Source organism: Panicum virgatum, chromosome 2N, assembly GCF_016808335.1.
Source record: "Panicum virgatum strain AP13 chromosome 2N, P.virgatum_v5, whole genome shotgun sequence".
NCBI classification, from domain to species: Eukaryota; Viridiplantae; Streptophyta; class Magnoliopsida; order Poales; family Poaceae; genus Panicum; species Panicum virgatum.
Window position 1 is genome coordinate 57,155,831 of NC_053146.1, and position 21,889 is coordinate 57,177,719.

Consider the following 21,889-nt stretch of genomic DNA (forward strand, 5'->3'; position numbering starts at 1 on the left):
CGACGGCTCGGCGTGGCCGGGAGCAGAGCTCGCCAGCGTGGCCGGGGCGGCGGAGCTTCCTCGCACCTCCGCCAACAGAGCTTCCCCGCGCGGGGTCGGGGCGGCGGACCTCGCGGCTCTTGCCCGCAGCGCCGGCCGCGGAGCACCCGCACGCTGCCCAAGATGGAGCATGCACCGCCCGCCCGCGCTGGAACGCTCGCACGCTGCCACCGACGGAGCTCGCGGGTCACAGCTCCCCTGCTTGCGTCGCCGATGTGCCCGCCTACCCCCGTGCCGGTGCTCGCTGGGGCTGGCCGCGCCCGCCCCCTGCGTCACGGCTCACCAGGGCAGGCCACCCCACGCTTGCCGCTCCAGCGCCGGCCTACCTCGCCGCCCTTGGCCTAGCCATCTCCCGCGTCGCTGCCAGCCACCCCGCGCTCGCCACCTCCTGCGCGGGGCCCGGCTGCTCCGTACCCACTTTCTCCTGTGCTCGGGCCGTCAGGCACCGGGGCCTGGCCACGCCATGGGCCCGCCAGATCCTGCGCCAAGGCCGGCCACCGCCGCATCCGACTGCCCCCGCGCTCGGGCTCGCCGAGGCCGGCGGCCCCCGCGCCGGGACTCGCCGATGCCGGCCACGGCCGCGCCCTACTGCCCCCCGCCGGGGCTCGCCGGGGCTGGCGGCCATCGCGCCCTCTAGTCCCCGTGCCCGGGCTCGTCGAGATGGGTGGTCCTCGCGCTCGGGCTCACCGAGGCCAGCCGCGGCCGCGCCCTACTGCCCTCGCGCCGGGGCTCGCCGAGGCCGGTGGCCGCAGCGTCTTTGCCCGCTAGCCCCGCGCCGGTGCTCGCCGCCCCTGTGCCGTCGTGGGGGAAGCCAGGGAGGAGAAGGGAGGAGCTGGAGGCGGCAGCGGCGGCTCGGGCGTCGCCTTCTTGCCCTGCTGCTGAGAGAGGAGGAAGGGAGGGGATGATGGGGGCAGCAAGGAGGAAGAAGGAGCTCGCGACGGACGAGTTAGCGGAACACGCGACGGAATGGTAGTTCGGGGTAACGTGGACTCTTTCGATGCTATTTTACGGAACGGAGTTTTTTTAATGGTATTTTGTGGAAACGACGATTTTTGATGGTACGAGACCAATTTTCCCCCACACACTTCCCCCGCACTCGTTCCCCTCCGGCCCTCCGCCGTGGCCATGGCCACGGCCGCGGCAACTCTCCCGCTCTTCCATCCTCCTCCCGCAGTCGTCAAACCTGCAACCCTACACTTGCACGCCGTCCCTCCTCGCACCCAACCTTCACCCCAAAACGCACCCTCACCCTCTCCCCCTCCTCTTCCTCCTCCCGCGCCGCCGCCGCGGCGGGTCCGTCGCCGCCTTCTCCGCGACAACATCCTCGTCCACATCCGTATCCTCCACGCCTTCCTACGACGCCCGCGAGGCGGAGGCCGCCGTCGCGGAGCTCCTCCGCGAGAGCGGCGCCTCCCCGGCCGACGCCGCCGCCATCGCCGCGCGCGCGCCGGCCTGCGCCGCCATGCCCGCCGAAGGCGTCCGCGAGCTGGACGAGCTCGGTCTCTGGGCGTCGTGGAGCTCCGGTGCCGGGGCCCTGGTGGGCCGCGGCGGGGACGTCGATATGGAGATGGGGAGGCTCGGGTTCCGGAGGAAGGTGTACCTCATGGGACGGAGCAGTCGCGACCATGGCGTGGTGCCGCTCCTTGAGAGCGTCGGGGTGCGGCTCTCCTCCGCAAAGCTCATCACGCCGTATGTTGCGACCGCTGGCCTCCCTGTGCTGATTGATCGGGTGAGAGTTAACGCCAATTTGGGCTCAATTTGCTTGTATTCCGTGAGTTTGTTTTATTAGAAAGGATAATTCACTTTTAATTTTGCTCAATTTCGTACATGATGTAATTGGCAACTGAGTTTGGTGAAACCTGTGCAAACTGCTAACTGCAGGTTACTTTTTATTTTTCTACTAGTCCAACCTAGTCCCTGACCTAATCTCGGGTGTGTTTGGCTGAACTTGAACAATGGAATTATCTGCAAAAAGGAAAAATGGAATTGTTCACAATCTTAGCTGCAAGCTTGTAGTCCTGCAAAAGCATGTGTTCAATTATGAGTCCTGCTCCAATTCTCATTTGCGCCATGAATCTCAGCGGCACTTCCGTTTCCCATATCATGGCAGGAAGACTGTTTAATGGAATCCTTAACATTAGAAATTTAGTTCAGGCACCAAGTTTTCATTAACACTGACATTATATCTCTAGGGTCACAAATACAATGGATCATAGTGATTAATATGTTTATTTAATAGTTGCATTTGTGCTTGGCACTATAATATGTTCACTAGACCACCGTACTCATTTCTTATGGTTTATTCACATATAGGTTAAGTTTTTGAAGGAAATGTTATTTTCAAGCAGTGATTATGCAACAATAATTGGAAGGAATGCTAAGCGCATGATGACACACTTATCAATACCTGCAGATGATGCACTTCAAAGTACTTTATCATTTTTTGAAAAAGTAAGTTCTACAATCCCGACTATTGTTTACCATTCAGTTTCATTGCACTGAGTATCAGAAGAAACTATATTTTTCTTGAACCCTGTTATTGCAGATGGAGGCTAGGTATGGTGGTGTTAGCATGTTGGGACATGGAGATTTGTCATTTCCTTATCTCATCGAATCATTTCCAATGCTGCTTCTCTGCTCTGAGGATAATCATCTAAAGCCATTGATTGATTTTCTTGAATACATTGGAATTCCAAAACCAAATACTGCATCAGTTCTGCTGTTATTTCCTCCTATCATTCTTTCTGACATTGAAAATGATATCAAGCCGAGGATTCATGAATGGGAGAAGGTATTTATGTTTGTGGCGTCTATCGGAACCTTCTAGGTTGGTATTCACTTGAATATAATGCATTAATACTAACTATCCCATTTCTAAATTTTCTAGGCTGGCATTGAACAAGAATATATTGGGAGGATGTTGCTGAAGTATCCATGGATCCTTTCAACAGGTGTGATAGAGAACTACAGCCGGATTCTTTCATTCTTCAACCGAAAAAAGGTAACTAAAAAAAATGATTTTTCTTGCTACCTATGTCTGAATTTCCTGTTCATTTATTTACACTGTCCTTCCTTCTGTTTGCTGTTGCCAGGAGTAGTAAGTCAACTGTTTTACTTTCAGATTTCAGGTACAGTCCTTCTGCGAAAAGTTGGCCTCATATTCTTGGCTGCTCTACAAAAAGAATGAATTCAATTCTGGAGTTGTTTGATGATCTGGGCATCAGTAAGAAAATGGTGGTTCCAGTTATTACATCTAGTCCACAGTTGTTGCTGAAAAAACCTAACGAATTTCTGCAGGTGTGTAATCATTATTTTAGTTCCATTTACATATGATTCCATTAGGTAAAGGAAAAAGTTTCTTTTGGTTGCTTATATCTTTCTTAACACACTGGAACCAAACTTCTGTAAAAAGAATAGTTCTTTAAGTTGACATGGATGATACCTTTCATATATTTACATTGAGTTTTACAGATTTATTTTCCCAATGAGGCAAGATGTAATTACATAGGATTAAGATTTATGGGGCCAGAATGCAGTGGACAACAACTCAACATCTAATATTTTAGTTTTGCTGTCTATCTATAACTGTATCCACAGTAGGCACATTTATACCCATAGTTGGGGATGGTTTTGTGTCTTGGGTTGTTGCTTTTATACATCTTCGATGATCCATCCTCCAATTACTGTTATCTTAGTAACTGTTCTGCCTTGTGTTTCAGATTGTTTTCTTTTTCAGCGAAATGGGTTTTGATAAGGAAACAGTGGGAAAGATTTTGTGTTGTTCTCCTGAAATATTTGCTTCAAACGTGGAAAGTACCCTCAAGAAGAAAATTGACTTTCTTGTTGACTTTGGTGTTTCCAAACATCATCTTCCTCGCATCATAAGTATCCAGAGATTTTATTGTTGGACACAAATCATACTCTGCTTCCCAGGTATGACTGCAACTTCGTGTGATAGAAAATGAATCCCAGATACATTTTGTGTTGCAAAACTTATTGTACCTCTTAATCATGCCATGGTCTATTTTGAGTTTTCTGCAAGCTTTAGTGCGATTATTGCTAATGTTGTTTCCCTACATGGATGGTTGTGCCTTTTAGTGATACTTTGTTTTGGAATCTTGGATGCTCTTTAGTTGTTTTGGTCAGTATCATAATCCACTTGTACACTCAGTTTCTTATCCTGGTAATTCATTTCTTATTCAACCATTGCTGTACGTTTTTCCTAAAGTTTAACCATGTGATTTTCATTTGTCAAGTATGTTATCATGATCTTTTCATAAGTGCTTGATACATGTAACTTTATTTCAATGTTTACAGAATTAACTACCTGTTGGAGGTGGGTTTGTCTAAGAAAGACGTGCGCTCAATGATCTTTAGATTTTCCCCACTTCTGGGTTACAGTATCGAGCTTGTTATGAAACCAAAGCTTGAATTTCTGTTAAGGAGCATGAAGAAACCACTTAAAGCAGTTGTAGAATATCCTAGGTACTTCAGTTATTCACTAGAAGGGAAGATAAAGCCGCGGTTTCGGGTACTACAGAGTAAAAACATAGAGTGCAGCTTGACAGACATGCTTGCAAAGAACGATGAACTTTTTGCTGACGAGTACTTGGGAACAGGAGGAATACTTCAGAAACCTCTACCATGAAGCTAAAGGCAGTTGATTTTGGACTAAAATGAAGGGCCAGCCATGCAATGCACCATGCCTGAGCTTTATGCTTCCACAGAGGAGGCTCTTTTTCAGATGGGAGTCCACTTCTCCAGTGCTTGGTATTAAGGAGGTAACACACTACACATGAAGTTACCTTAACGAAGGTAACAGTTCCGTGTTGACTCAGCAGTTACAATCAAGGTGATGAACACCTTGGTTTTTCGCAATTCGAAGTTTCTTGCTGGCATGTTAATTTGTGTTGTCATATTGTTCTTTCGGGTTCAGGGCTTCAGGCAAACAAGGGAAATTTGCAAAATAATGTGGTTTGCAGCTAGGAGCAAATGGAAAAGGGTACTCAACAATTTACACATCTGTTGTGTGAATGGCTACAGGAATTAGTGCAGGCCATAATCCTCGAGGAATTATTGGTCATGCAACCCGTAGTCCCCATCATCTCTCTCATGGAACGAAAGCCTAGCAATGGCCTCCCATCCTGCGTTTAAGACGATCTGGGCTGAGGGCTGACCCAAAGGTGGTTGCCACTACATTGACCAGCTACATCAGGGCGTTACTGTTTCACTTCCTGACCATGGCTGAAATGCCAAATGCAGTGCTGCGCTGCTTCCTTGAAACAACCTGCCTGCATTTTCTGTTTGACAGTTAAAATGTATATGTACATACAGTCAATGACGTAGCCTGTGATTACTATAGTAGATGGTCAAATCGTGATTACGCCGCCGTCGGATCAACTGAATCAGGGCTTGCCTGTAAGAAGCATATGATTATCTTGTAAAGTTGTAAGGCCTGGTATTATGTTGTGATTTGTGATGGTATTTCCAGTCCTCACTCCTGAGCTCGAAACAGCGTGCCTGCACCTCCTAGCATCTAAAGGATCGCCAGTTCTTCCTCAACCTGGGCACCGATCTGCAGCTGCAGGTGGTATTGAAAGCCAGCGAAAGTTCTTGGCGCTTACTGCGAAAATCCTCTTGAGGCCCAGCTGATGCATAGTGAGACAACCCAAACGAGATCATCTGCATGCGTGCCATTTTAATTTGATCTCGTGTCGATTCGGACCCCAGCTGGCGTCTCATCGTCGTCGGCGGGCTTCCTCGCCTGGGACACCGAGTGCCGCATGATGAGTTGACGCCATCGCTGGGTCCTGGGTGCGAGTGCGAGGCACAGAAGCAGCCGGCCGTGGAGCCGCTGCCGGCGCACCCGGAGCTCCTCGCAGGCTTCGGGCCCCAGGTGGCGTCTCATCGTCATCGGCCAGCTCCATCGTCTCAACTCTCTCCTGCGTATTAAAAGGAAAAGCAAGCGTATCAGTCCTCCGTATGTTCACTGATAACGATGCACGATCACCAACGATGGCACGCAAGGAATGTTGCCAGGGATAAGCAAGGAACATAAAAGTTTACAATTTGTGGAAACTAGGAGTGGATGCAGCGCTTGAATCAGGTGCGGAGACGGGGGGCGGACAGGGGTTTACAATTTGTGGAAACTAGGAGTGGATGCAGCGCTTGAATCAGGGGCGGAGACGGGGGGCGGACAGGGGCCTGGCCCCATGGTCCCCAAATTTACATTAAAATTTAAATTTTGATTAAAATTTTATATAAATTTGTATGGTTGGCCCCTCCTAATAATGAAAAAATCAATTTCCTGGCTCCGCCCCTGGCTTGAATTGGCCTTTGTTCCAACCGTATGGAGAAGCAGGTAGCTAGTATGGAAAGCAATCAACAATCCTGGCGACCTGCTTTACTTCTGGCAGCTGCAGATTAAGAAATACTCCTACATGAGGCCGGCTACTTCAGTCGTCAGGACAAGCATCGCAAGTTCTTCCTTTTTGTCTTTAGACCTGCTCGCTTTTCAATTTGTGTCTAAACAAGTACGATCAGATGGCCTCGTAATCACGCATCCTGCTGGTCACGTCGGCTTGTTCTTCTTAATGTCCTGGCCGGGTTACCTACCTACTTGATTGTTCTAGCATATGATGAGATCTTCTGCTGCCTTTTAGTCTGTCGCTACTTGTACTTCTCTGAGACAGATAGCCAAAAAAAACTGAATGCCTTGATCCAACCGATCGAGGATCGAATCGAGTGAAAGAGGGGGGCAGGAGATGGCCGTGGATCTGTCGAGCGCTGTGGGCTGGTGGGAGGAGTGGCAGCTGCGGATCCTCGTGCTGGGCAGCCTCTTCCTGCAGCTCGTCCTCTTCGCCGGCTCCATGGTGCGCAACCTTCGCATCCCGATGTCCAGGTTGTGCATTTGGCTCGCCTACCTCGGCGCCGATGCCCTGGCCATCTATGCGCTCGCCACCCTCTTCAACCGCCACAAGCTGCCGCCTGGCGCTGGGGTGAGCAGCAGCGCCCTGGAGGTTCTGTGGGCGCCTGTCCTCCTCATCCACCTCGGCGGCCAGCACACCATTACGGCGTACAGCATTGAGGACAACGAGCTGTGGAGGCGGCACATCGTGACCGTGGTGTCCCAGGTCACGGTTGCCCTGTACGTCTTCTGCAAGTCTTGGCCCCGCGGCGGCGACAAGAGGTTGCTGCAGGCAGCGATCTTGCTCTTCGTCGTCGGGATTCTGAAGCTCATCCGGAAGCCGTGGACACTCAAGAGCGCAAGTCTTGAAGGTGTGATGACCTCTTCGGTTGTCTATCCGGAAAGACGAGGAGCACAAGTATCAATATGGGACATCTGCAACGTCCTCTGCCTTAGAGGTATAACAGCGAGTGATTCTGCTGGCCATGCAGCAGAGATGAAGCAGGAGGAAGAACATGATTTATCGCTAGAAGATTATGTTCAGAAAGCAAGGAAACTCAAACAGGTGACGGAGGAGCAAAAAGTCAATACATTTCAGGGCACCGAGAGACTATTTGTGGACCTTTCAGCTCCATATTCTCGTCGGGTTCGCTGGCTAAACTCTTATCTCCAGCTTCATCACAAAAACGCGTACAAAAATGTGACTGGCGAGCTCAGATTAGCGTTTGTTTTGATCTACACCAACTTTAAATGGGTGCTCGGTTTGCCTGGTATGCTTTTGCACCTGTTGCTTCCGTTCCTGGCCTTAGCTTCCATTGTGCTCTTCGCCAAGAGACATCACAAAGGTTATCATTACAAAGAGAGTGACGTCAAAGTAACTGCTGTATTGTTCTGTTGTACAACGTTGCTGGAGTTTTTATCCTTGTTCCTCAGTCCTTGTGTTGCAGGAGCTATTATTTCGTCCAACACGGTTGCCCAGCATAACCTCATGTCATTCTACGCTCGCCGAAGCAGGCCCACCCACTTGATGAAGTTTTCTGCTCTCATGTGTTGCAGTGGCTACATTAACAAGCATTGGTACATAGAGCAGGCACCTGAACCTGCATGCATAGAAATCACACAGTTGGTTGCAAAACATGTCAAAGATGGGTGGAAGCAATAAATAGTTGATGCTCCCAGTTACAAGAGATTCAACAATTTGAGGGGGCAGTGGACCCTGAGCAGGCACAAGTTACATGGCCAGCAGCTGTGGTGGAGTCTACAGCAGGTGCCATTCGACTGGAGCGTCATCATCTGGCACCTAGCTACTGAACTCTGCCTTCACCACCCAAGCACATCATCAGTTGTGCTTGAATTATCCAGTGCACGATTCAGTAAGCTAATATCCAACTACATGATCTACTTGCTCTTCATTCGTCCAGAGATGCTTATGCCCGGCACCAGGCAGAGTCTCTTCACAGCAACCTGCTACGATATCGGGCTCATGCTCAAGCGTGGGAATGAACCTCCGCCACAAGATGCAAGAACGGTTGCTCAGCAGATTCTTCGCACATCACAATCTCCGCCGACAGGGGATATTGGGATCGTGGTTCCAGGAGCCTGCAAGGTTGCGGAAGAATTGATGGAGCTGCTGGAGGACATGAGGTGGAAGGTGATCCAAGGGCCAAGGCGTGTGGGTGGAGATGCTCTGCTGCTCCGCCGGCAGCTGCAGGGGCTACCTGCACGCCAAGAGCATGGGCGAAGGTGTGGAGTTCCTCAGCTTCGTCTGGCTGCTCTTGTCGCGCATGGGGATGGAGACCTTTGCCGACAAGTTCCAGAGGCCCGAGCCTGGCCAAGGCCAAGGAGGAGAAATCGCGGCAGGCACGTCAGATTCCAAGCCCCAAGACATCGTCTAAGGGGAAAACTGTTCCCTTATGTGTGTTCAAGCCTTATTACAGGCGGTTATTTTTCTCTTTTGAATACTCATCACTTCTTGTGATTGTCTGTTTAGATCGGCGTGCTTCGTTCCTTCTGCATTGTATGCTGCTGCTTTTCTTGTGCAGATTGATATGTAATAAGCTGGCCCAGCTTGACAGCAGGGCTCACGAGTTTGAGTGCACTCCTCTGATCTGTTCAGTTGTCGGTTGGGCTTGTGAGCACAGGATTAATTATATACCATGAATGAATAATATAATGATTCGACCTATTCCTTTTTACCATCCTGTGACGGATGATGTGCTGTTTTATGTTGATCAATAATAATCGTCCCAATTTCCATATGACAGTTGCAATCTTCTCTTTGTCTGATCCAATCCGATCAAGGACATCTTGAGTAGAAAAGGCCGGCTGCGGACGGAATCGTTGATTCAGCAGAAACGCCAGCATCCTGTATGTGCCGGTGGACTGTCCACACGTGAAGTTAACTTTAACTCCAGAGCTGTCATCAAATAGAACAACAGTCAATTCAATGCATTCAAATATCAGCCCCTTGTTTAGTTACCTTCAAAATTCCAAAACTTTACAGGATTCCACGTCACATCGAATCTTTGAATGCATACATGAAGTATTAAATGTAGCTAAATAAAATAACTAATTATATAGTTTGTCTATAATTTGCAAGACGAATCTTTTGAGTCTAGTTAATCCATGACGGGATAATAATTACCAAATACAAACGAAAGTGCCACAGTACTTTACAGCTTCACTTTTATGCATCTAAACAAGGGCCAGGTTGAGTTTCAAACAGAGTCAGAGAACTACAGAGTCCAGATGCGCTCCGTACAAAACTGATCTTGTAACGATAAAATGAACCAAACGACCAAAATCCAGAGTTGAACTCTCGAGCTCCTGCTCCACTCATCCATTTCATTCCACTGCATCGCATGGTCTCATTGGTCGTCCTCTGGCCTCATTCTTCTTCTAGCACAATCTGAGGAGCCTCCAGTGCTGTCAAACAAAACCGCAGTCAATTCGATGGATGCAAGTAACAGGTTGGCTACTAGTATAATACAAAAAGAAAATGATCTCAGGATTACTCACCGGGCAAATGATTTCATGATTTGATCGGATTGTCAGACGAATGCACTAGTGCACATCCAGCTTCTACCAGCACAACAGGCAATCCAAACTCTCCTGTTTCGGTCACTCTTCATGTTGATTTCACAGAAAAAATCTTCTGTTTCTTCCAAAAATATATGAGATCTGAATTGTCTGGATGGACTAGAAGCAGAAACACAGTTTGCTCTGTAGGTTGATTGCTCCTGGCGCGTACTGTGAAAGTCCTCTTCGGGAGAGAAGGGAGCACGAATCTAAACAAGATCATCTGCACGCGTGCCATTTTTTTTCTGGTCTTGCTCCGATCCGGGCGCCTGCTGGCGTCTCATCGGCGTGCTCCTTCGTCGGGGACGCCGGGTGCGAGTGCGAGGCGCATAAGCAGCAGGCCGTCGTGCCCCCGCCGACGCAGACGGAGCTCCTCGCAGGCTTTGGCGACTCGCGCGGCGTGTGCTCCATAGCCCGGCATCCGCTAGACCATGCGCAGAGTGACCACCAAGGCCATCGTCTGCCGCCGCCTCTGCGGTAGCTGCGCGACATCAACCTGGAGGCTGGGCATGTCGGCGTCGAGTCGAGTCATCGAGACAGCACGAGTGCACGACACGGGAGAAATCCGTCGGGGTCGCCGCCGGCCGAGCACCTTGCCTCCGCTCCGCCGCCCACGGGTGCCTCGCCGTCAGCCGCCGCGAGACGCGCCGGCCGAGCGCCGGGCCTCCGCGCTCACGCGTGCCTCGCCGCCGGCCACCACGAACCGCGCCACCCGAGCTCCTTGCCGACCAGGCGGTGGCGTGAACTGTCCGCACCTGTAGCTGAATGGCTGACGGTCGGCCCTCCTCGTGGCCCGCCGCTGTCCAGCGTGGCCACCATCCGCTACCGCCGTCGTTGCCGTGATAGAGGGAGAGCAGTACGTCCACTGCCTTCCCAGCCGCGGTCTAGCTCTGCTCGCGGCCCGCCGGAGCCTTGCCCAGCGCACCGCCTGTGGCCTCGCCCTGCTGAGTGCGTCCGCCGCCACCACAGTTCGCACGCAGCCACGCCGGAGCTCGGCACCGCGTCGGAGCCCCCGCCCGCCGCTGTCGGCGTCCCGTCGCGGCCGCCATCTACGCGAGCTCGCCGCCGCCTACGGGCTATGGCCCCATGGCCGCGGGGAAACAAAAATTCTGTGGAGACGGTATGCAAACGCGTCCGCCTGTGCATACCGACTCCCGATTGCTGCCGCGTGAACGTCTAGCCAATCCAGCGCCCGGCCGTGCCCTACGCAAGCGCTCGGTTCTGTCGCGAGGAGCCGAGTCGTGGCCACGAGTCTAACGCAACGGCTCCAGGCACAGGCACATCGGCTCATCAAGCGTGTGCTGCCCATCGGCGTCGGCCCCAGGCTGCTGCCCCGCCCGTCGGCGTCCCTTCGCCCCCGTGCCGTTCAACCCGGCCGGCGCCTTGCGAGGCCCAAGAATTGAAGGTGCCCGTTGTCGCACCGCCCAGGATCAGCCCGTACGTCATGGCATCGCCCTTGGTTCCCAGAGATCAGCATATTAATAGGAGGCAGATAATTAATAGTCTGTCGTCATGCATGGATGCAACACTGGAGCTAGATGATGAGCGCAGAGTACAACGCAGCAACTCGTTCACCAAGATAATACAACGAGGGAGCTAATTACTTGCGTCGTCGTCTTCTTTCCGCCTCTGCGACCACAGGCAAACACACGTCCTTCTCACATCAATTGGAGCCCAGATCGACCTTATCTAGAGCATCCTCATCCTTGTCTTTGATCGTAGGAGGCTTGATCGTGTTCCTGATTATAGCTGTCACTGTCAGCTGCCTCGTTGCGTTGCGTTCAGCCAGGACGTGTTGGACCGTACCATATTGACGAGGATAGTAGCCATTGCATCGCCACGCCGCCGGCAACGTTACTGACGCGGTGTGGTCGCGTGATAGTAGATGCGTTTGTACAAACCTTCAGCCGGCTGCACGATGAATGATGTGTTTCTGCCATCTATCCTTTTAGCCGCCGGTTGCTTCAAGCTAAGCGTCATCTGGAGCCGAGCCACGTCCCGCAGGAGCCGGGGGCTGCAGTGTCCCAACTCCCAAACATGATGCATGGGAGCCGAGGCCGTTAGAGACGTATACGTCAGATGGAATTGAAGGAGAGCGTTATCCAGGGACGGTATGCATGGAACGTGCTGTGCATACCGTCTCCACAGAATTTTTCTCCGGCCGCGGCAGCCTGGAAAGAGAGCGTGAAAGGGGAAAGAAGGGGATTGCTAGAATTGATTGCGGGCCCACGCGCAGACTTCATGCGTTGTGCGTTGCCGAGAATCAAATCAACCCAAACCCCATCGCCTAGCCTTAGGGTTCCGTCTCCGCCACTTCGTCACCGGCGGCCCTCTCCGCCGCCAATAATTCAACGCTCTACTCTGGTTCGATACCCCCTCCCTGTCTTCGCCGCCGCTGAGCCGGAGCTTGGGTGCTTGCGCCACCAAAGACTGTCGTTCGCCTTTGTCACTGATCACTAAAACTTACAATAGAGCATCTATCGGCCTAGATGCTTTCACCCTAAAGAAAGACCTCACCCTCACATTCTCTATGATTTCCGCTATGTTTTTCACTGTTGTTTAGTTCAGTTCCAACTTCCGATGATTATACCGATTTTGTTGACGCTTTTACTTGACATTAATATTTCATTATTCTGTATTTTCCTTGTGTTGTTTTTACCTTGGGCTTCTTCTGCAAATTATTGCAACGTTTGTAGTTTTGCCCCTTTTAGCCATGCTATTTTTTTTGGCAGATCCTATTGTAATACAAGGGCTTTGTTGGCTTGTTGATCTGTTGCAAATTTATACACTAACATGGTCATGCCACACTCGTAGGCAAATAGTTAGGCTGAAATTTTTTCTTTCACCGGTGATCTGTTCTCTTTGTGCTCTTACAGTAAATCAATGTCTTCTGTATCTCCAGTTCCAATGACAGGTGAGTTGTTCATTCATCCTCGATTTTTTGGGTTTTTCTCATCTGCTTGCATTTATCAGCTCTATTATTGTTCCAATAACAATTGTGTTTTACAATGTTTCTTGTCTAGAAAATCTATATTTGGACTATTTTGGAAAGGAATTCGGAAGCATAAGTGATTATGGTCAAGATGAGTGGAGCAAACTCAATGAAAAAGTTGTTAGAAATTTATTGAACACTGTTGTCCCGGTGGCGTCATTCATTGGTGACTATACAAATTAGTTTTCCGTATTTGTTTGATCATCAGTTCTGAAGATTGAAAAATTATCTTGTGCAGGAAATAAGATGTATTTTGGATGCACAGGCATTGTAGTCGAAAGCAATGAAGCTGGTGCAAGTATTCTCACATCAGCAAGTCTTGTTAGATCTGACGATGATGACAGGAATATGAAATCAATCTTAATGGTTTGTATTGGCTTTCTGTACTTCATTGCTTGCCTATTGAATGAGGATAGACGATAAGTCTGTACTATTGGCTTGCTTTGTTTGCAGATTCAAGTACGCCTTCCAAATGGGGGATTCGAAGCTACCATTGGGCGGGTGGCACACTATGATTTAGATTATAACGCTGCTGTTATCATCATCCCATCTTCTCGTTGTCTTCGAGCTGCATGTTTTGATCGTCACATGGAATTTGGGTCCCCTAGCAATGTAGTAGCTGTAGGGCGTTGGTTCTATTCAGGCAGATTTATGGCCACAGCTGGGATATTGACTGATGAACCAAACAGAGATTATCCTGAACACATGAGGATCTCCACGTGTAAAATCCCTATGGTGTGCACCTGGTTTCTCTTCTCACTTCTCTACATTATGGAAATAGTAATAGTGCCATGATACAAGTGGATTAACCATTTTATGTGGTGAACTGGATGTTCGAGCATTAAGATTTCATTCTTTTATGTAGTTCTTGTACAGTATGGCTTTCTTATCATATTATGAGCTCAGTGGTACATAACTTGTTGTTTCAGGTTATGACTGGAGGGCCCCTTATTGATTCGGGTGGGAACTTTGTGGGCATGAACTTTTATTCTATGGACAGGACTCCACTACTACCAAGCAACAAAATTGTTGATTTCTTGGTGCTCAAGTATGTCTTGTATACTTCCATTTAACCTGTCTAAATACTAGGCCAAGCCAGGACTGAAACTGGACTTGGAAAGCTTATTGTTCACTGCTTATGATTCTGAAGCCACACCCTAGCAATTAATAAACTATGGTTAACCATAATTCAGTACATGATACATGATTTTGCAAAACAGCAGATGGCATAAGACGACATATCTGCTGCATGTCCATGCATTTTATCCTACAAAACACAATTTGACATAAAAGTCATTAAAATGGGCAAAAAAAATTAATGTTACACTTAATGAATATATGCAAATAAACAAGAACTACCATCTCAGTCACTACTAGTACACGGGGTTGTTAAACCTGGCATCATCACTTGAACCATCTGTTTGAGCTTTTAATTTGATTAGGGAAATACTTGGCCACAGAACCAGCCCCAAACCACAAGATATGGCCCAGCACGAAAAAAATGGCAGGGTGGGATGGTTTTGTCAGGTTGGCTGCCCATGAACCGATCGGTTCCAGCATTTATCAGCCACAACTTTTCAAGTTGGTTTTTCCATGCTTCTCCTTCTGCCCTTTAGCCCATTTTGTTGCTTGGGAGCCTAATTCTGGTACAAATGGAGGTAAAGAAAACAAACATATAGAAATCTAAGATTGAACTTTTTATGTTGGTGTCTATTAAAATAATCATACACATCTGTTAGATGCTTTAACATATTTTTTATTTGGTTGTTGACACAAAGTAGAGCCATGAGAAATCATTCTTGTCAAGGAAATCTACAAATCTGATTAAGGTGAAGACTGCGATTAAAGAAGATTTTAGAGAGTGGATTGATAGGTTCCTTTTATATTTTTTTTTTGTTTGGAGCATGCTGCTCTTGTAACTGCTTCTTTTCAGTCTGTACAGTCTTTGTTAATATTTATAAAAAAATGAAATCATTAGGGGCCTCCCCTCCTGTTTCGGTCAAAAGAAAAAAAAGAAATCTACAAATATCTTGATAAATTAGACTATATTGATTAAAATGCAGTTTGTGAGTACAAGGTCACAGGTCAAGTAGGCATTTGCAATTGGCAATTCAGTGAAGGATATAACATGCTTAGTTACTGTATGGATTTATCACGGATACCTATAATATGCCACATGAATGTACTTGTGGCCTTGTGTGTAGATCCCATTCTTTATAGAGAATTATGCGTGCATATACACATGCATAGGCAAAGTAATGCACATAAAAGCCCTTTGAGTCAAAGGTGATAAAACCTATGACCACCACTATATCATCCAATTGTTATTGTTAGGCCAAGAAAATCCAGTCTGAATGACCTTACGAGTGGAGCAACTGGACATAAATCCGTATCATAAACTGCACTTGGGAGTAGAATACTAGACATAAATCCGTGTTGTGTATATAAACATCAAGGCAAATAGAATACTATCTTCTCAAATCCCCAAGGATAGTAACACTAAGAAGTACACCCTCTGGTAAAGAATATACAACATTTTGGACAGATGCGGTTGAGAACTTTTAAAAAAAAGTTAGTTTGGACTTTGGAAACAAAAAAACTGTACGTTTATGAAAAATAGTTTGTTAATATCATATATTGTATTCTAACATAAAACAGTGGTCAAAGCACTCATACATCATCTAAGATACCATTTCTACCACTTGGCCTATTTTTTCTCCATAACCATCACTTTAAGCACCATTTTATGTCTAGCCTAAAACAGATTCTGAACAACCATAAAGCACTTGTGGTTGGTTGTTTTGATTAGAAGCAATTTTAAAATTTCGGCATCAGTGTAGTATATAGTACTGTAGATAAGGCATGCTATCTCGAATGTTGAAAAGATTTTGAGCTACTCCCAATATTTGTCACTAGTTCTTGCATCTTGAAGCTAATATTCATTTGAAAGCATCTTCTTTTATACCTTCTTTCATTTGGCGCATCAATAGCTGAGTAACTATATTACCCAAAAAAAAAAAGCTGAGTAACTATGAATAAAAAACCCTGTACTGATTAGCACTATTGTACCCATAAGGAATTAATATTTGCATAAATGGAATGCAGCGTGTTTTCCTTTTCAGATGTTGCTTAGTATTTCTTATTTTTATTTGATTTTGGGGAATACATAAGAACAAGGTTTTAAAGACATCACCTATGCCATGGCAAGGCGTGCTCTGCTTGCCATAGGATGCCATAACGCCTTCTTGCATGATACCCATGTGAATCGTATCCCTAATTTATTATGATGGGTTGCACTGTCCCAGTTAAGTAACTAGCGTGATTCAGTCTAATTTGTTCAAGAACGGTCCGAAAGGAAGTATAACATAACACAGCTACCACCCCAATCATGCTCAGGATTATGAGTTCTTGCCACCAGGTTGGCTGTATTCTTGTTATATATGATGGTGAACATTTCTTTTATTTATATGAAAAGAATATGCAGTGGCTACCTTTTCTATCTATTAGCCAAAAAAATATTGTGGAACTGTATTGTTTGATAGCATATACACAATCAATTCTAATTTTGGATTGGTACCACTGAATTTACTCTAGATGAATTTATTACATTCTTTTGCAGACGCGTAATCAAATCAGGTACAGAAAAAACTTTGAAAAGAAAATATGAGAGCCGTTGCAGGAGCAAAATTGATAATGAAGGTCCAGAGGTAATTTTGAAAAGCATATCAGAGAAACCTGCATCTCTTTTGCCCAGTTCTGAAGGTTAGTAAAATCACACAACTCATTAAAAGTGCTAAATTGATTACTGGTGGGAAATGTAGCTTTCTCACCAGTTGTGCAGCTTCATAAGATGCTTATCTTAATATGGACAAGTATCAAAATAATGCCCCCTGCATTTGTGGATGGAATAGTAGATTTTATCTTAACACTAAAATAATTAATGTGATATTAGAGTCTACTGGTTTGCACTAAATACATGAATATATCAGAGTCTACTGCTGATGCCATGGATGGAGTATTCCATTATTTTGAGTTGTGTTCATTCTTCTAATTTTGTTTTATTTTAGGTACATCAAGTGGAGAGAGTGAATCAGAAGGTAAATAAAGCAGTGTCACTTCTAACTTTTAATGTTATTATCATGCAAGCTGTCATGTTACAATATTGCTTACTATCGTTATTACTACTAAATGGTAACTAATCCTTTCACAATGTTGCACCAGAATGCGTGGATGAGGAATTTTGTTTCTTCCCTGATTTTCACGAGACCCCGCTTCCCCAGACCCCGCACAGTGCGGGAAGCCTACGGCACTGGGCACGCCCTGATTTTCACGAGCCCTTACCGGTTAATGGTTAGTCATTGATTTCTAATTTACTACTACCTCTGATTTTTAAATTTGTGTTGTTAAAAGTGTTGTCCTAAAATCATCAATTAAAAACCGGAGGGAGTAATTATTAATACCGAATGATCATATTGTTCATGTTGCACCAGAATTCACAGAACTTATCAGAAATGATCTTAAACCCCGTGGTTATGCCATAGCAACAAGGCTTGAGGGTGAGTTATTGCTTTTGCTATTGCTAACAGTTAGAGCGCCCCACCTAGCCAACCCGACCATAAAACCCAGGTGTTATAGTGGGAGGGGTGGGGGCTTTTATCCTCAGTCCAACATTCCCCCTACGGCGTGCGAGCCCGGCGTAGCCCGCAGCAGGTTCTAGTGCCCGGCGTAGCCCGCAGCAGGTTTCAGCACACGAGAGACGCAGGGGAAATCGCGCAGCGGAAATTGCGTGGCCGTGAGGGATCGAACCTAGGACCTCGGCTCTGGTACCAAGTTAGAGCGCCCCACCTAGCCAACCCGACCATAAAACCCAGGTGTTATAGTGGGAGGGGTGGGGGCTTTTATCCTCAGTCCAACACTAACAACTTCCGTTTCACTTTTTGAGTGCTCTCAATCGTTATACTTGATATTTGTCTTGTTTAACCAGGGGGTATGCACTTAGTTAATACTTTTGAAGAAGAATTTGTTGAAGATACTTGGTGCAAACTCAGTAAAAAGGTTGCTTCAGATACATCCCGAAGTGTTGTTTCACTTGCTTCATTCAAAGGTGATCATTATATACTTTTCCCATATATTTGTTTGTTCTCTGTTTCATCGCTGACTATCATTGCAATAAAATATTTGTAGAAGATCAAAGGTTCTTTGTTTGTACGGGCGTATTTATAGATTGCATCGGATCCACCTCAAGAATTCTGACTTCAGCAAGTTTGATTCGAAGTTCTCCTGATGAAAACAATATTGCTGATAACTTGAAAGTTGGTACCACATACAACTACTTTGTACTCATTTTGTTTGTTTTTTTGACAAATAATATTGGTTAATTCTCACAGTGATTCATTGCAGATTCAAGTGTACCTTCCAAATAAACTAGTTGTCACAGGGACATTGCAGCATTACAATTTGGAGTATAATGTTGCTGTGATCAGTGTCATGGGTTTTCGTTGCCTGCGAACAGCAGAATTTCACAATCAAGTGCAAATCGAACCTCAGAGGGAGGTGGTAACTGTTGGGCGTGTTTTTGAGTCAGGCAAGCTGATGGCCACAAGCGGGATAGTGACTGGAAAAGAAAGCACACTGGACTGCAAAGAGCTTATGGTCACCACTTGTAAAATCACTAAGGTACATGCATTTTTTTCTCCTCTTCCTTCCCTCTTTTGAGCACTCGCCTAGCTTTTGCACCAAAATCTTTTTCTTGTGTGTGGGCCCATGCAAGCTATATTGCACGGCAATGGCATCGTTGGGTTATAAAAATCTGCAAGTATATATTTGTAGTAGCTTATTATATCAGTGATTGGCATACTGTGGCTGACTGGCTGGTTGCTGTTCCAAAGAGATTACGTATAGAAGAACCATTCTGCAGTGTTCCGGTAGTGGTGTGTCAAACATGCACATGCCAGAATACATATATGATCAAGGAACGTTGCTATCTAGATTGGTATTTTTACTAGTAAAATCAAACTCTGAAGTTTGTCACTGGTTACCTGTCCACGTTAAGTAACCCAATCAGTATTTTATACGCTGAGTAGACATTGAAAGTCGAACAGGTATATATCATAAACTACATCAGACAATATATATTCGAGGAAATTCATAGCTAGTAAATCAGACAATGTATTGTCACTGGTTTGCCTTTTTGATGATTACATGAATGAGTAGTGAGGGCTTGTGGGGTTTATGTCGGATAAGATATCAAGTAGCATGTGAAACTATTCAATGACATATATTCTTCAGGATTAAATTTTAGTTGGGTATTTCATCGAGGTGACTCCAAATTAGGATAGGTAGATTTACCTAATTCTTCACCTGACACTATGTAAATTCTAAAAGTAGAATAATTATGTTGACATGTATACTTGTGTTGTTCCTAACTGATAGAATTTAGATTATTGCTTTGTGCTTTAGTCTAATGGACCCGGTCTTATCTGACTGATGGGTCGTGCCTGCAGCAAGGTGTGCCGCCCAGGATCAGGGCGCCACCACAGCGCGGTAATCACGCCTAGATCGCCTCCACCTTACATCCAGGGTATTGTTTTCATAAACCTGGATTGGAGTGGTGTGCTGGTCTATATATGTACTTGTATCCCTTCCAAGGAATGCATCCAAGATCATATTGCGTGATATCCTCTCTATCACTAACAATCTACATCACCAACACAAACGTGCACAAATTAATTTTGTAGAAACATTAAAGCTACTTTGGCATCAACCATATATGTCACACGGCAAGCAAGTAAACGGGTTGCATTTTTGGTCCAGATGTCACAATTAAGGTGACAGGTTAATGTTGTTCTTGGAGTAACTCCAACAAACTAGCCATTCCAGATTAGAACCGTCTGTGCATGACATTAGTTGCTTTGACCTGTTTGTTACCGACATTGAAGCATGTATAATTGCTGCATGTACAATGAAAGGCGACATGTTTTCGATAGAAATCGGCGGTTGATTCAGATTGACAACTCTTGTAAGACCATGTGTAAATTCAGAAAGGCTCATTAGGCAGTGATTGATAGAAACTGTTCAAAAACGATGTTGTGTGCTACTTCGCTTCTTTTGTAAGCGACATTTCTTTGTTGAGGTCTAATAAGATAGTTCTTTTGACTTGAATAACTTCTTCCTCCAACCTTTTTGATCTACAAGTTCTTTTTCACTACTTTAACCAACTTGTCTTTTCATGTGTCTTTTCTTTTTTGCATTAGGCTGGTATTGGAGGACCCTTGATTGATCTTGATGGGAATTTCCTTGGTATGAACTTTTATGGTAGGAAAGAAACATATTTTCTACCAAGGAATATGATCCTCGGATTAATTAAGCATTTTGAGGCAGAACGGTATGTTGCTTATGTTTATGTTGTTCTTTCGTATAGTTGGCGAGTTCTATTCATGTCCCTTGTATCGTGCTATTAGGGAGTTGGACTTGCATATTTTTCAATGATACATTTGGTTATTACTTATTACAACTGGAACTGGTGTGATTGCTAGGGACTGTTTGTTGGATTAATCCAGGCCTAGGTCGTTCATGAGACATGCTAAGCTAGTTTCCTATTGCGCCACGTTTCTCCTAGGTTTTGTTTAAGCTATTTCAATTGCTTTGGACATTCAACTTTTTTTTGTCTGTTTGTAGATCTGTAACTAGAGACGTTATATACAGCAAGGCAAACAGGTATAGACATTTATCAACACAATTTCCTTGCTTTGTTTGACACAAAATATTCCATGTCTTACTTTTAAATTGTTCATTAACAGATGGCCTGTGCCCGTGCCACGTTGGTCTTATCCTTCTAGTAGGGCACGACGTCGCCAAAAACTTTAAAGACATGACTAGATGTTTTGGTTGTGCTTTTTGGTCGGGGTTTTTTTCGGATTTCGGGTCAAAATTTGGCCCGTACCTGGCCTATACATTCGTCGGGTTGGGTTGTGTTTTTTTTCTGGATGGCTCGGGTCGGGTTCGTCGAGTCAGGCGGTCCATGATCAGATCTATTCCAGATGCAAAGCATGTAAATATAAACACTTTTTTCATTTATTCAGATATATATTTAAAGGGGAGGAGTTATGGTTCAAATACCGATATACCTGACTCTATGATGTTATAATTTTTCTTTCTTTTTGGACAACGATGTTTTACATAACAAATGCTGGTGAGCTGAAAGAGGCGGGTTAGTTTTTATTTTTAATTTTTTTATCAATGAAGTGGATCAACTCAATAAATAACATTCTCATAAGTGAATTGGGCTATTTCTTCTGAAATGATTAATGTTGAAAGATTGTTGGCAACACATCAATCGATTATCTTGGTAAAAAGTGAAAATTACCATATTTGAATTAGCTGTAGGAAGGAGGTAATCAGACAATAGAAGAGGATGGTAGGAAAGAAGAGAGAAACTTGCTCTAATCCATGATGCAAATTACCAAACATTTTGTTGCTCTCTTTCCCGCTCTTTTACTACCGCGTCCGGGCCAAGCCGGAGTACCAGATCTGGGTGAAGTAGCTGTGCCGAACTGGCTCGCACGCCCCCACCGTCTTGAAGCCGCCGCAAGTACCAGATCTCGTCGGAGCGAGGCCGGCAGCGGAAGGATAGGTGGCGCCGTTCACGCGGGAAAGAACAAGAGATTATCCCAAACCGGATCACTTACCCCCTTGACCAGGTCTTCATTCTATGTGTCTGAACTCCGCACCCCAAGCGCACGACTGATTTCTCCATGCCTCGACGAGGGCCTCGCTCGGGACTTCATGGATCTCGAAGTCGACGCAGACGGCATGCCGTCGAAGCTCCGTTCCATGTCCTCCCTGGCAACCCTCCAAGCCTGCCTTGTTCAGCC

The 21,889-nt window shown here is 46.1% G+C and overlaps 2 protein-coding genes and 1 pseudogene across 9 annotated transcripts; all 3 read left to right on the forward strand.

The window, feature by feature from the left end:
• The first annotated feature begins 1,103 nt into the window (after positions 1–1,103).
• On the forward strand, positions 1,104–5,536 carry LOC120658309 (annotated as a pseudogene). Its single transcript, XR_005668585.1, has 7 exons — positions 1,104–1,768; positions 2,353–2,490; positions 2,585–2,830; positions 2,927–3,040; positions 3,161–3,336; positions 3,759–3,972; positions 4,357–5,536. The product of XR_005668585.1 is annotated as a transcription termination factor MTERF2, chloroplastic-like (transcript).
• Positions 5,537–6,712: 1,176 nt separating this feature from the next.
• LOC120658349 lies at positions 6,713–9,102 on the forward strand. The gene has a single exon (XM_039936611.1). It carries the CDS (start codon positions 6,804–6,806, stop codon positions 8,106–8,108), a length of 1,305 nt encoding a protein of 434 aa, XP_039792545.1. The 5' UTR covers positions 6,713–6,803; the 3' UTR covers positions 8,109–9,102.
• Positions 9,103–12,777: 3,675 nt separating this feature from the next.
• On the forward strand, positions 12,778–21,137 carry LOC120658313. Of its 7 annotated transcripts, none has more exons than XR_005668587.1 (16): positions 12,778–12,938; positions 13,048–13,182; positions 13,255–13,382; positions 13,470–13,751; positions 13,946–14,064; positions 16,636–16,778; positions 17,084–17,113; positions 17,238–17,265; positions 17,335–17,366; positions 17,507–17,572; positions 18,001–18,120; positions 18,201–18,328; positions 18,417–18,692; positions 20,270–20,400; positions 20,552–20,732; positions 20,816–21,137. XR_005668587.1 is itself a non-coding variant. In XM_039936561.1 (16 exons), exons 1-16 carry the CDS (start codon positions 12,908–12,910, stop codon positions 20,880–20,882), a joined length of 1,755 nt encoding a protein of 584 aa, XP_039792495.1. In that variant the 5' UTR covers positions 12,778–12,907; the 3' UTR covers positions 20,883–21,137. The 7 variants fall into 7 exon arrangements, 6 of the variants coding, with proteins under 6 accessions (XP_039792495.1, XP_039792496.1, XP_039792497.1 ...); XM_039936561.1 differs by having other exon boundaries at positions 20,694–20,732; XM_039936562.1 differs by having other exon boundaries at positions 18,204–18,328; positions 20,694–20,732.
• Positions 21,138–21,889: the final 752 nt, after the last annotated feature.